Here is a 14336-nt window from a genome sequence, read left to right on the forward strand (position 1 = left end):
CAGCTTCCTCACACAGATTTGCATGTAATTGCAGTAGAAGTTATCAGGTCTTTATCCTCCTTCAGTGTGTTATCTGCCTGCACTTCAGAAATCAGAAGAAAATCAAATCACACCCTCGTACGTCCCCACTGTATCATCACAGCTTCGAAGGACTGAGCTTCCGCCTACTCCTCCTGGCCCTTTGGATTCTCCTTCTTTCTGGTTGTATCAGCTGGCAGATCGTCACCCTCTTTCCCTCCTCCCCCCTCGGTGTGAGTGTCAGGTGGAGAGAGGGGTTATCTCCTTTCCCCAGCAGAGATCCCCTGTCAGCCTCCAGCGCCCCCTCACTTTGTGTATCTGTATTTGTGAGTGTGTGTCTGTATGCATGTGTGATAGAGTGCTGACTCAGCTGGTGAATCGTTGGAATATTCCGTTATAGTGAAGGGCCACATATTAAAACGCTGACATGGGGATTAATACTCCATTCAGCTCCATCAGATATGTACAATACCGCGGTGGTATTACACCTCCCCCTCTAGTCGGGTCATATATCCTTTTAAGTGGACATTTATATCACATGTACTAAAGGAAGAGCCTTGAAGGTGCACTATTCAGAGATGTCTAGCAGACACTGACGGTTTTCAATCTTTTCAGATCTCTAGAGTGACTTCACACCAACAGGAATTCCTTCAGCATAGTCTCTTCCTTTCAAATGACCAACAGATGATACAGATGAGGGAAGGTGAAAAATTGAATTTCAAAATGTGTATTCAGGCAGATCTAGTATTCACACTGGTATGATGTTAAGTATACCATTTTATTATAAAGTATTTCCAGGCTGAATATGTATTTCTGTGAGTAAATGTAGCTATATGACATTAATTCATTACATGCTTTGGAAGAAGTGCCCAAGCCCATTTATACAGTTGTGCTCATAAATTTAAATACCCTGGCCAAATGTGTGAAACATTGTCCTTTTTTTCCCCCAGAAAATATGTGTAATCATGGAAAAACTTCTTTTGCATTTAGGGTTAGTCATCAGACAAAGTTACTTATTATCACACAATTATATTTGATCTGATCATTCATGTTTTCGTTAAAGAATGGTACATATTTTACAAATTCTGACAGGGTATGTAAACTTATGAGCACAATTCTCTATATACAGTTGTGTTCAAAATAATAGTAGTGTATTTTTTAAAAAGTGAGTAAAGTTCAAAATCCAGCTGATAGCTTCTATTTCCATACATGGAAATGCTTTGGGAACACTGTACATTCCATTCCAAATCGAAACGCAAGAAGTTGTAACCTCTTCAGCACGTCATTTTTCCAACAATGGGACTTTGCGAGGGCTTCTTGCCCATAGAATGACTTCACATAGGTGACTTCTAATGGTTACAGTGCCTTTAGACCTTCTTTGATCTCCTTGGAGCTGATCATTGACTGAGTTTTTGCCATTTGCGCTATTTTTCAATTCATTTGAATGGTAGTTTCTTTTGTTTTCTTCCACATCTTTGTGGTGTTGGTTGCCATTTTAAAGCATTTGAGATCACTTTAGCAGCCTATCATTTTCTTCATATGGTTTCCCCTCTAGAATCAGCTTTTTAATCAAAGTACGGTTTTCTTCTAAACACTGCCTGCAACAACCCATTTTTTAGAGAAATGCACTATAACCAGCATGTATGTTTTCTGCCTTCATCCTTAAATGAGGTTCACCTGTTTGACACCTGTTTTTCCACAGAATGAATAACCTCACTCATTCATTCAATTATACAGAATCAGCCACATGCATGTCATGACTGTTGGATCTGTTGGTCCATGTAGAAATACAATTTCTACCAAAAGCGGTGATTGATCCAGTGTATTTATGTGTATATATATAATATGCTATATATACACCTATGTATACGTGCCTTTTATTAGTACATTTGAGCTTATACCAATTTAGTTTCCTGACTGCTTGTTTTGTTACAAACCCACATATTTAAGTGTTTTCTGTGTTTGTAGGTACCGTCTGGCTGGGCTGCCAGGTGACTACCAGGAAAAGAACATCAGCAGCCCAGAGACCAACTACTGTCTGCTGAAGGACCTGATCATCTGGACACAATACCAGATACAGGTTGCTGCCTACACAGGAGCCGGTCTGGGTGTCTACAGCAGTCCTGTCACCGAGTACACACTGCAGGGAGGTGAGTAAAGATGCACAAACACATAATTTTATATGCACTCAATACACTCAGAAACATATTATTGTTCATGCTTAAGGAGATATTACTGAACATAGAAGTATTTCCAGTTAGTAACCAAAACAAGCTCTTCTTAGATCCTTGAATCTCGACATCATGGACCAGAAAGGGGAATCCTTCATTGCGTACATATAAATGCAATATGTTCCCATTTTGGTATCATTTTGTGCAGTGGGCAAATTAAGACTTGAAAAATCCTCAAAATAATACCAACAAATTTGTTATTAAAGAGCTCATGTTGTACTTTTGGGGTTTTGGGCTTCAAACCCACACTTTTCTTCCATTACTTCTCCTTGTCAACGTGCAGCACTTTTACATAACCTCCAACACAGAATGAGCAGCTTGTTCACAGTCCAGCATTATTTCCATCTCTCTGAATAGCCTCACTGATTTGGGTTACGGTATTTAATCATCATTTCCGTACTTTCGTTGGTCCAGCTGACCAATCATAGAAGACTTTGGCTTTTGAGGAGAGGGAGGATTTAAAATGAGAGAAGCTGAAGGTGCTGCAAAAATGTACAGGATGAGAAAAATCATGAGCGTTGAAATATATAAACGTGCTGAAGTCAACAGCAAAAATAAAATAAAATGATGATGATAAATGTGCTTAATAGAGGCTCTTTAATCATTCGATTATTAACATTTCAGGATGAGACGGTGTTATTTTCTTTTGCTCTTGTCTGATTAATAGATTGTAACCACCCACACAATTTAAGGGTACGTGTTAATCCTCTGAATTTTTTTATACAAATTAAATACAAGACTACCACATGTAGATGTGGTGGCGGAGTAGTTAATAAATGAATTAATTAATGGAGCGTAGTTCCATGGACTCAGTGAGGCAGAATAGCAGACTTAGCAGCTATCGATGGAATACACTGTCCTGCTAATTGATGAGATGGGGTGCAATAGCATCTTAATGTAATTGTGAGGACACACATCTGCTTAAACATATACACAGAGACCTGTCTGTGATAGATATAAAAATAAGGATAATGTTTGGACGGTGATCAGTCGACTGTGATCACAGTTGCAGGATCCAAAATGAGGTGTCTGTGTAGCCTGACAGGCTTCACTCTCACTCAGCTTTTAGGGGAGCCAATTGATGCAATTCAGACTTCTGTTAAAGTTGCCCCTGAGGCATCCCCTTGCAGGCATACCAGCTTTAGTCAACTGGGAGGAGACCCTAAGGGCAACCCAGGACATGCTGGAGGGACTACATCTCCCATCCAGCCAGCAAGCACCTTGGGATTCTGCAGGATAAACTGGAGGGGGTTCATGGGCACAGTTTGCCTGTACTTCTCTATAAATACATAATATGACATATAATAGTGTGTTTAAAGTAATAAACATGGCTGCACAGAGGAACACACTCTCAACTCACTCAGACATAAATCAATGAAGTGGTTGTGAAACAGGGAAGGATGTAAGTGAAAATTGTAAAGGGAGATGAGAGGAAGTGGTTGTGGGAGTAAATCTCCTTTAAACACGTGCTCATCTCTTCCTGACTTTTATTCCAACGGTATATTATCATTATTAAAGATGGGCTGAGCTACACACACACACATGGGCGTATAAAACTCACAGTCATTATTACAAGAGTTTGGGACAGGTTTATAGACTCAGGAGAGGGAGTTAGGCTCATTAATTATTCTAATGTGGTTTAATGGGAGTGGCTGCGATGGATTGGAAATTTTCTCTCTTTCTCACTGTCTCTGAGAGGATGTGGCTGAACTCAGTGTTCGACTCTGATAACGTTGCTCTTCTTCTGCTCTTTCCCGAGCAGCCTTATGCGCATACTAAGATTCCCCCAAAGGGCAGAGTTTAGTGTTTTATCTGGAGCTGTGAGCTGCAAGGGGTTAGAAGCCATACCCCAGGAGTACAGTCGGCGTGGCAGGCAGGGAGAGAGCATCTTTAACACTAATTAATCTTCCATCTCCCTCTCTGTCTTCTCATCCTTTGGCTGCATTGCACTGTCTCTGCACCACCATTCATTTTCCTCTGGTTTTTGTCCACTCTGCACAGTCTTTACCCTACATTTTTGTGTCATTTTGGACCGTCGTGGTGCAAATTTAAGATGTAAAGGGCATTCCCATCATGCAACAGTGCATTATCACTCTGGCTTTCTAGCATCAGCATAAACCCCTTACTGTGTAATCACCATAACATGTGGCCACAGCCTCACACATTTCACTGCCTCTCTCTCCCTGGCTCTAATGTTCACCCATCATGGCTCCTGTTTCTCACACTAACCAGCTGGTTCGATAGATCTCACATAACACATAAAGATCTACATGTAGAAAAACATTCATGTGCCGACACAGACGAAGGGAGGAAAAATAAGGCAAATAAACAGAAGAGACAGTGCTGCGATTCTTGGAATGGATGAAGGAAAATGTGTTCAGCTTTGCGGTAACCAAACATGTTCAGCACTTGTTTACAATATTTACCTCCTGCCAGCCTTCATTTTTTCATATCGAACAAATAACCTACATTTCACAGGAAAACTGCTCCAGTATACACAGTATCTTTGACAGCTTCTCTTCATATCTCTGTCTTCTCTGTCTCGCTCTTTGGTGGATGATGAATTCTCGGGCCAAGTTCCTACACACTTCAAACAGACTTTGCAAATTATTGCTATTCTGCTTTGGTTTGACAGCACAGTCTTGTTTGAACTTTTCATTTCTGAGTCTCTGGACTGATATTCAAATTTAAACACAGACAGTCCTTGTTCATTAAACTTTATCAGCTATATAGACGTGTGCATGTTATTTTCTATACTTTATAGCATGAGTAGTACATACTAAAGATGCTTTTTTAATGGATAGAATACACATACTGTTTCTGTATGTGCACTCTACTGATCTAACACATGAAATAAGTTCATCCATTTCAAGGAAATTTCGACAACAAACCTTGTAGATGCCACAGTGGTGTCATTAGGGTTATCTCACCTTGTGCTTGACACTTTTATCAGAACTTTATGCAGTGGAGGGGTGATGCTAGAACAAGTAGGTATTAAGGAGGGAGAGAGCAGTGACACTAATTCAAGACTGAAGTGTTGGTATAAGTTAAAATATGAATATATTGTAGATCAAACGTCATGATTCTTGCGTCAGGTAGATTGTACTGTTAATCAGTAAATCTTACCAAACTGTGCAGCTACATCATGTGGGTAATAAAGGTTGAAAATGGCTGCTGGGTTAGTGCAGGGAGAGTTATGTGGCTGCAAATCCAGTGAGCCATCGTTGTTCAGAATCAGCATCCTGATCTCATCCAGTCATTCCTCAGGTAATAGGATACAAAATATGGAATTTCATAATGCAATAGATTAGATTAGAGTTTTCTCTCTTCTTTTTTTGAGAAATAATATGATTTGGCAGTAAAGAATAGAGGGGTAGGTTTGGCATTTAGCTTTTGCAAGCTTAGCGTATATTTGTAATTAAAAAAAGAACTTAATTTCCACATAAGACATTGGGCTTTGGTGCAGTACAAGATATTTACATCCACTGCTTGTTGAAAAAAACCGAACATTTCTGCAGCTCTGGATTTTGATCTGCTATTTTTTTCCACCATATATGAACCCAGTCTTCCTCTTGGTAAACCCGTGGCAGATAAATACTGTTGTGTTTGTCTCCGTTTAGTTCCCACAGCACCTCCACAGGAAGTGGAAGTTGTAGCTATTAACTCGACTACCATCCGTTTCACATGGAACCCTCCACCTCAGCAGTTCATTAATGGCATCAACCAGGGGTACAAGGTAAGCTGAGTAGCTTTTGGATCAGTAGAAGAACAAATATGTCTATGTGTTGTTTTTTGTTTTGTTTTTTTGTCTATGAAATAATTTGATCAACCCTTCCCCAAAACAGGCTGAATTAAAAAAAGAATTACTCATTTTATTCATCACTGTTAAAGAAGAATATGTGCCTGTACTGTAAAAATAAATGTACACTAGTGTGGGCATGTGAGTAAATTCTGCAAAATAAGCGTTAACTTCTCCAAGGACTTTCAGCTCAAAGTCATTTCCCAGGATGTACTGCTTTGTTTTTGTTTGTTCACACTCTCCACCAAGCCAAGTGTGGGGTCAGCTCCAGGAAGAAATAATGACTGATGGAGAGAGAGTAGAGATAGAAATAATAATAAAGAAGCAGGCAGAGAGCAAAGAATGGAACAGTGTGAATGATCTATATGTAGTAGTTCTGGCACACGTCTCATTCTTCACTTTGTTGTGGCAACCAACCCCTGAGGAAGTGATTAACATGACAAAGAAAACACATCCCATTCTTGCCGTGCGTCACCAGGTTCGTGCATGTGCGACTGTTTCAGAGTGTGAGTATTAGTTTCTTTGTCGGTTGATAAATACTATATAGCTCTCCAGCTTTTTGATGTGGCTCTGTGATGTGGTCTTACCAGGCTCTGCTGCTCTGGATCCATGAAGCCTTTCAGTGCTGCTGCACATGTGGGTGTGCATCTTTGGGTGTGTTGTGCTGATAAGGGCAGTAGATAATGATATTAATTAAAAGAGGATATGAAGCAAAGCCTCTTCTCGTTTTATCCCCCCCTCCTCCCCAGATCACTGACTATATACAATACCCTTAATAATATAGTTTGAATCTCATTGCCAGGAAGGAACTAGAATCCCTTCTGACGAGTTTCGTGTGTTCTATTTATATGTCCTTGAAAGCGTCTTTACTCTACTGCAGGACTGATAGCGTTTCCTACCTACTCACCGATCTGGCTAGCAGTCTTATCAGTCCGTCTGTGTATCAGTCAGACAGTCTATTTAGGTAAGTGTTCTGTACGTGATCTTTAGTAGTCCAGTTTAAAATACACACTTTGACTGTATCTGCAGCGGACACAGTGGTTCCAGCACTAACATGGGATGCTTGAGTATGCCACATCAGCACTGTTTTGCTGCAGCCAAACTGCTCTGTGCTGATAATAAATTATAATAGAAAACCTTATTTTACCATGACGGACTGGGTGCAGTGGTGCACCCTTTAGGCAGAGTGAAAAGCAGCCACTCAACTGTTTCTTTTAGCTTTTTTCACAATTTCAGTTGTTTTAATCCAGCTGCACACATACTGTACTTTGGCAGGAGATGAGTCACTGTTTTAATCTTGATGATTTCTGTTTATTATTTATACAAATGTGTTTTTACAACACTCTTCTCACAGCCCTATTTAAAACTGTTGTGAGGAAAGTCCATAACCGTTGAAAAACCAGTGCGCTTAACTAGCATGAAACGTTTTCACAGAAAAAACGGTGCATATGAAATTCATCTACAATAATAGCAGGGGGGACAAAATTACATCAGCGAGGGTCGCACAATACATGACATTAGTGAAACAGCCTACAGAAACAAGCACATTGCCCAATTAATAGTAACTTGAAACACCGTGAAGCTTTGAGACAGTAGGTTCAGTGCAAAGTAGTGAGAAAACCAGCAGTAAGAACACGGATCACAGTTCTTGTTTCATTAAATAGAGATAAAAATTTAAGCTTTCCTTTTATAGATGAAAGAAACCCATGTAAATGTCTCAATAATAGGAGGCCATTAAAGAATTATGTTAATTTCTATCATCCCACAACTTGTGTATAAACTAGGTCTGTTTTCATGCACCACCAAACCTCTTGCACACTTTAATTCAGATTAAAACTTGGCTGAGTGTACGTTTCAGCCATTTATTTATTTATTTATTTTTATTTATTTTTTTATTTTTTTATTTATTTATTTATTTATTTATTTATTAGGAACTATAAATACAGGAGCCCCATCACAGTGTTCCCCAAGGCTTATCTCTCATTATGAATATATGTGTATACTTCTCACTGTTTGTTTTTGTGGCTAAAGCAATAACGCAAACCGCTGCGGTTCTGAATATAGATGAAGTCTTACTGTAGAGACAAATTAACCTTTCATTAGGCATTCAGTTGGACTGATAATCAAACTTAGTTTTTGTCTTTAAATGCTGTTATGACTGACAATGGCGTGCCGGCAGGAGTTTATGTTAAGCGGTACATCGATACGTAAATAAATGCTTGTTTGAAATGCAAATAACTTTTCCAGGGAATAAAACGTGAATATTGTTTTGTTTTGCAATTTTTACAGATTTCTAAATCGCATTTGGCAGCTTTGAACTTTAATCACGGAAAAAACTCTTATGTATCAGCCTAAATTGAAAAGATTAGCCACATCTCAAACTGTGGTACAAATACACTTTGTTTCATAAATGCAGCCTGAATAATAACACTGGATCCAGTAGCCTGAAGCCACTGACCCAAAGTAAATGATTGAAAACAAAAATAGTGGAAACATACAATAAATAAAATCACTCTGGTGGTCAACAGACTCAGTGAAGATTTGTTAGATACTGATGTTACCGATGACCATTTTTTTAATTGAACCCAGCTGCTGATCTGGCCGGAGCAGTCTCCAGAGGACGTTACCATAGTGACCATTACACCAGACTACCCCGGTTCACGCCACACGGGGTTGGTCAGCGGACTCAGGAAATTCACCTGGTATTTTGGCTCCACCCTCTGCTTCACAACACCTGGAGACGGCCCCCGCAGCCCACCCACCCTGCTGCAGACCCACGAGGACAGTGAGTCGATGCACACACACACACACACACACACACACACACACACACACACACACACACACACACACACACACACACTAGTGTGAATATAGCCAGGTCACAGCACAAAGAGCACTGTCAGCCTCCCCTGTGAATATGAAAATGAAAACATACTGGCTCGCTCTGTGTTCAGTCCAGCTGTTCAACCACAGCTGAGTACAGAAAACCAAGTTGTTTTTTTAAAGTTATGTTTTTGGCTTTTTATTGGAAAGGTGCAGCGAGAGAGAGACAGGAAACAGGGAAGAAGAGTCGGGGGGAAACATGCAGCAAAGGGCCGCGAGCGGGAATCGAACCCGATCCGCTGCATCAGGGACCAGCCCCTGTACATGGGTCACCCACTTAATGCACTCAGCTATACGGGCGCTCCAAAAACCAAGTTTTTGACTTCTTTTTTAATTTCTTTGTTCTTACTTTCCTCCGTTGCCTCCCGACTCTCCTTTTTTCTTTCGCTGTGTCTTTTTAAAGCGAATTGATTCATATGTTTTCAGGCTTGCAGGTATTTATAGCCTACTGTTCCATGGATAGACATAATAGCTGCCACTCCCAGCTACAAGTACACATGCACACAGTCGCACCATCAAATAAACACAATAGCCTATAGGCAGACAGACAAGCAATTATTACCAACCAGCAATTATTGAGTGGGAAAGGGATATTAGAAGCCATGTGTGCACAAACACACAAGCACTCGCACACGTACACACAGCAGTGGACAGATATTGATTGGTTGCTGGGCGTGTTGCAGGGTTAACGGTGGGTGTAATTCTTGCTTGATGGTAGCTTTTTGCATGTGTGTGTGTGGGTGTGTGCATGCACGTGTGTGGCTGGGTGTGTTTGTGTGCGTGATGGTGTGTAAGTGTTATTGAATGTCTCAGATGAATAGCTTAATCGCTCTGCAGGGAGAGGGGTTAGAGAGCCATGGATGAAATGAGAAATGACAGGCTTGTGTGTGTGTGTGTGTGTGTGTGTGTGTGTGTGTGTGTGTGTGTGTGTGTGTGTGTGTGTGTATACATGTGTGCGTGCGTGCGCTGGTGAATGCAGATATGATTAGTAGGTGATGTGTGAAGTGGATGAGCATTAGGTAAGATGTGCGTTTATGTGCAGGGGTGAGCTACTAGAATTTGAAAATTTCTGATCACTGATGAAAAAGTTAAGAAACAATGAATATTATCTGATGTTCTCAATGCATGTGTGTTTTTCTTTCGTCTTCTTTCAGCTCCTGGACCTGTTCGCCACCTGAGCTTCACTGAAATCTTGGACAAGTCACTAAAAGTCAGCTGGGCAGAACCTGAAGACAAGAATGGCATCATAACCGGTGAGAGCATCACAAGTAGACAGTATAACCCCGACAGCATACCAGAACTGTAAATCATCATTTCCTCTGTAATCAAGAAACTTTCATTCCTCCATGTTATCCTCAGTCCCATTAACAGTTGTGATGAGATGAGCTCAGTTTAAGTTTCTGTTGTGTGCTCTGGCAGAAAGTAATGCACACATTGATGAGAGATTACATGTCCATCATTTCCAATTCACATGTATTCTCTCTGGGCTGCACAGTAGCTTGGTTGTTAGCAGCGTCGCCTCACAGCTAGAAGAGTTTGCATCCCGGTCTGGGGTCTTGCTGTTTTCTTTTCATGTTTTCACCAGGTACAGAACTGAGGGCTGAACTATGAATCGAGATTAGTGTGTTAGCAGGTATATTGACCTGAAAGTCATAGTTTTCACTATCACAAAGATAGTTCTCATTTAACCTACTACATCTCCATGCTAACTGATGCTGTGGAGCGAAAAAGTGTCTCACTTTCACTGAATCGTTTGCTGACAGTTATTTATGAGCGGTATGGTTTGGTGATTCTAAATTGTCTGTAGGTGTGAATGTGCTTGTTTGTGTCTAGGTGTAGACTAGTTACCTGTCCAGGTGAACGTTCCTTCTCCCTGGGATAGACTCCATCCTCCTGCAACCCTACAGAGGATTAAGTGGTGTATAGATAATGGAGGAATAGATGTATTCTCCTTGGCTCTGAAAACTGACTAATTCAAGTAAAAATATGAAAGCATCTCCCTGAGGGAAGCCTGAAACTTCTACTGTTTTTTTCTGTGTTCTCTGTTCCATACTTTGCTGTCTGACTTCCACTGACACCCTCCTGTCACTGACACTGTGTTTGTGTACAGCTGATTCATCATCAGCTAATCCCTTCCCTCTGCAGATTGTCTTCTCACATAATCTCGAACATGCCCTCATCCTACGCCTCCCGTCACCCAGGGTCTTGTTTGTGTGGCACATCACACAGCTCAAGGCACTTTCTCCCTCCAATTCATTTTGCCTCAGCTGCTCTGTGGTTCTGTGACAGTGTTGCTGTGGATTAAGCGATTACTCCATGTTGCATCTGGTATGCATCTTTGTGGTGTTAAGGCTGAATCATGTCCAACATTTATCAGGCACCTATACAATGAGACCGCAGTCTAACAGCACACAGCCACGGTGACTTTACAGTCAGCTTACACACTCAGAGGAGTGGGAAAATGGATTTTCAATCAAGGTCACCTTGCACATTTACTCTTTTCTCCTCAGCCTGCTTTTCATCCAGCACCTGGTGAGCAGGGAGACAGATGAGGGACCATTCACTCTCTCTAGGGCTTTACACACAAGTGGCCTTGCTCACACGTACACACACACATTTGAAGGTAGTTGAGTGTGATGCATGATTGCAAAGATACGAAGGGACAGACAGAATTTTTGACTGTAGTTACCCCTCCCACACTGTTGCCTCCATTTTGGCTCTGTACCTCTCATTATATGTGTGTGTGTGCTTGTGAATGTGTGTTTCTGTGTGCTCGTGTCTACATGCACCTTTATTAACTCAGCGCGTTTCCTTCGCCCTGCAGGCTACGTGCTGAGGTGGGAAGTGTCTACAGTAGAGTCGAGTCCTGAGGAACGTTCCCTGTCTAACTCCACCCTGCAGTACCAGCTGACCGGCCTCACCTCCACCACTGTGTACACGCTACAGGTGGCAGCGCTCACGGCAGCAGGACAGGGCGTGGTCACATCCTCCACCATCTCCACCGGAGTCCCACCAGGTACAATAAATAAACAGTGGTGACAATGGATGTTAAAAGCTGTTTTTCTGCCCGTGTGTGTGTGTGTGTGTGTGTGTGTGTGTGTGTAGTAAATATGACTGATGAGCTCTCATGATGCCATTGTCTTTCCTCAGGCTGATAAGTGGCTGTTACTGTGCATCCATGAATCATCACCCACACAGCCAACACACACATCCACATGCAGTCACACACACAGGCGCTGGTCATTTACAGAATCTCACAGAGTGCTTTAGCCTAAGTTGTATTTGTGTGTGTATACCATGTGCACAAAACACTTTAGTGCACATGATGAGTTTGTGTGACTGGACTATGGCCAAGTTGCAATCATTATTAGTGCTGATTAACTGCAAATGACAAAGTGGAGGGAATGCAGCCATGGAAGAGAGAGGGCAAGAGACAATCAAAGAGCAGGACTGAAGAAGGGAGAGAAGATAGAAAAGCATAATGAGGGAAGAACAGAAAGCACAAGAAAATGCAATCACCAAAGAACAGAAGACCAAAGTCTTTCACAAACGGACTGAGAGGAAACAGAGGAGAATGGAGGGAAAAACCCAGCTCATACAGCACAATTTTTGTCCTAACATTTTCTGATTACTAATGTATGAATAAAAAGCAGAAAAAGTGAAAGCAAGATGGATACAGACAGTTCTTAGATTCAGAGGTTTTTCATTAATTCATGAAAGCAAAAGACTGAAGGAAAGATGGAGGACTGAAGATTAGCTGAAAGAACTAAAGAATGAGCAGAGAGAGAAAGAAAGAGAGAGAAAGGAACAGAAGAATCCACTGAGCACAGATTCGTGTCTTGTTTATTTATTCATGTATTCATGGAGTTGAGAGAATTTTGTCATTCATCTGAGCAAGGCAGTAGATATCAACATTTCCACATTATAGCCCTTACAAGTTTACAGAGCAGTGTTAGCTGATCGCTCTAATTAGTCATGTGATGTACACATACATGCTTCATTGTTACAGACTAAATAATTCCTTGTTGGCATATTAACTGCTGTAGTCGTATTATGTTGTCATGTTGCAATAATAAAAATCCACTCATTTCTCCGGTGTGCTGACGTGTTACAGCGAGACACCATTTGGTTAAACACAGATATGTATTCTGTCATGTTCAGCAAATACGGTTATGGTTGTTATAATTCTGCAGTGGAAGTGGATGGATTACAGCAGTTACACCGTCCACAGATACCAAATATATAAACCAGTGTTTCAAAAGTGGGTTAGAAGTCCTCGGTCTCGTTGTGATGGAGTGAAACAATTTAGAGCGAAGCGGAGTGTGATGATTTTTGATTGTGTCAATTTCATTAACAGAAACAAGCTGCCATATTTCAATCGTTCAGCGCACGATTTCAAAACAAAACACAGAACAGGATTTCAGCCGGCGTCTCCAGAGCTGTTGTCATGTGTGCTGCCTGCCAGACCAGTGCCAATTCAATTCAACAGCTGTCAGTGAAGAAATCCATTCAGAGCCAGCCATAAATTGTGTGTGGCATTTGAAAGGTTGAGTTGTAAAAAGCTTTCATAGGAATATTTAGTTCTGGTTGAATTGTGCATACAAAACGCATTATTATTCCCCTGTGATTTATTCCATGTTTGAAAAAAGAAATTAAAAAAAAAAAAAAAAACGTTCTGGAGAAAATAATAGTTGTTTTCTGGCTGTTGTCGACCAAAGTCAGAGCAGTTTTAATGTGACAGAAGCTGCTATTCAAACTTTTAGTCAGTGGTGTTTAGCCGCACATGCCAACAAACTCACTTGGGTTACATCAATGATGCTATTGTCAGAGAACTGTCTTTGTACCGTTAGCTGAATTAGTTGATTTCCGATTATTTTTTCTCCCAGTTATTGATACTGTCGTGCTTGGCTTTCAAGTGTGCTCAGTTTGCCAGTTGGGGATGACAGTTATTGTCTAATTGTCTTTCCTGAAAAAGCTATCCGCACACAAAAAAATAGCTTTTAAAGTACATCCCTGTTCAATAGTCATAGATTTCTTTTGGCAGGAGGAAAGAAACTGTGACATGGAAATACTTTAAACTATGGTAATATCGTGTATATCAGCCACATTGTCAGCTGTGTCTAAATGAAGTCTGTCCTTAGTCCACTGATTTCCTCGTTATTGTGTGTGGAGCGGGGATTTGGTCTGAGTGATCAGGTGTTGTCCATATGTTTCTGTCTTTCATTTCCCTCCATTCAGGCTGGCACAGCTGGTCAACCACACTGACACTCATTATTGCCACGAACGTGGAACAATATCAGAATAGGAATGGGTCAAACATAATGTCACAGGTTTGCAGCCTACACAGACTCTTACAGGCCTTAAGTGGAATATAGTGGACTATTTATTTAATTCACTTCCAC

The 14336-nt window shown here is 41.0% G+C and overlaps 1 protein-coding gene across 4 annotated transcripts in view; it reads left to right on the forward strand.

Annotated features, from left to right (window-relative positions):
- sdk1b (sidekick cell adhesion molecule 1b) overlaps positions 1-14336 on the forward strand; it is a 296949-nt gene that overhangs the window by 223536 nt on the left and 59077 nt on the right. For all 4 annotated transcript variants that reach the window (XM_055009968.1, XM_055009969.1, XM_035943818.2 and 1 more), the window contains 5 exons: positions 1987-2168; positions 5870-5985; positions 8638-8833; positions 10089-10187; positions 11759-11950. In XM_055009968.1, the coding sequence (XP_054865943.1) occupies positions 1987-2168; positions 5870-5985; positions 8638-8833; positions 10089-10187; positions 11759-11950 (785 nt within the window). The remainder of the gene's footprint in view (positions 1-1986; positions 2169-5869; positions 5986-8637; positions 8834-10088; positions 10188-11758; positions 11951-14336) is intronic.

Source organism: Amphiprion ocellaris, chromosome 4 (assembly GCF_022539595.1).
Source record: "Amphiprion ocellaris isolate individual 3 ecotype Okinawa chromosome 4, ASM2253959v1, whole genome shotgun sequence".
In the NCBI taxonomy this organism is placed as follows: domain Eukaryota; kingdom Metazoa; phylum Chordata; class Actinopteri; family Pomacentridae; genus Amphiprion; species Amphiprion ocellaris.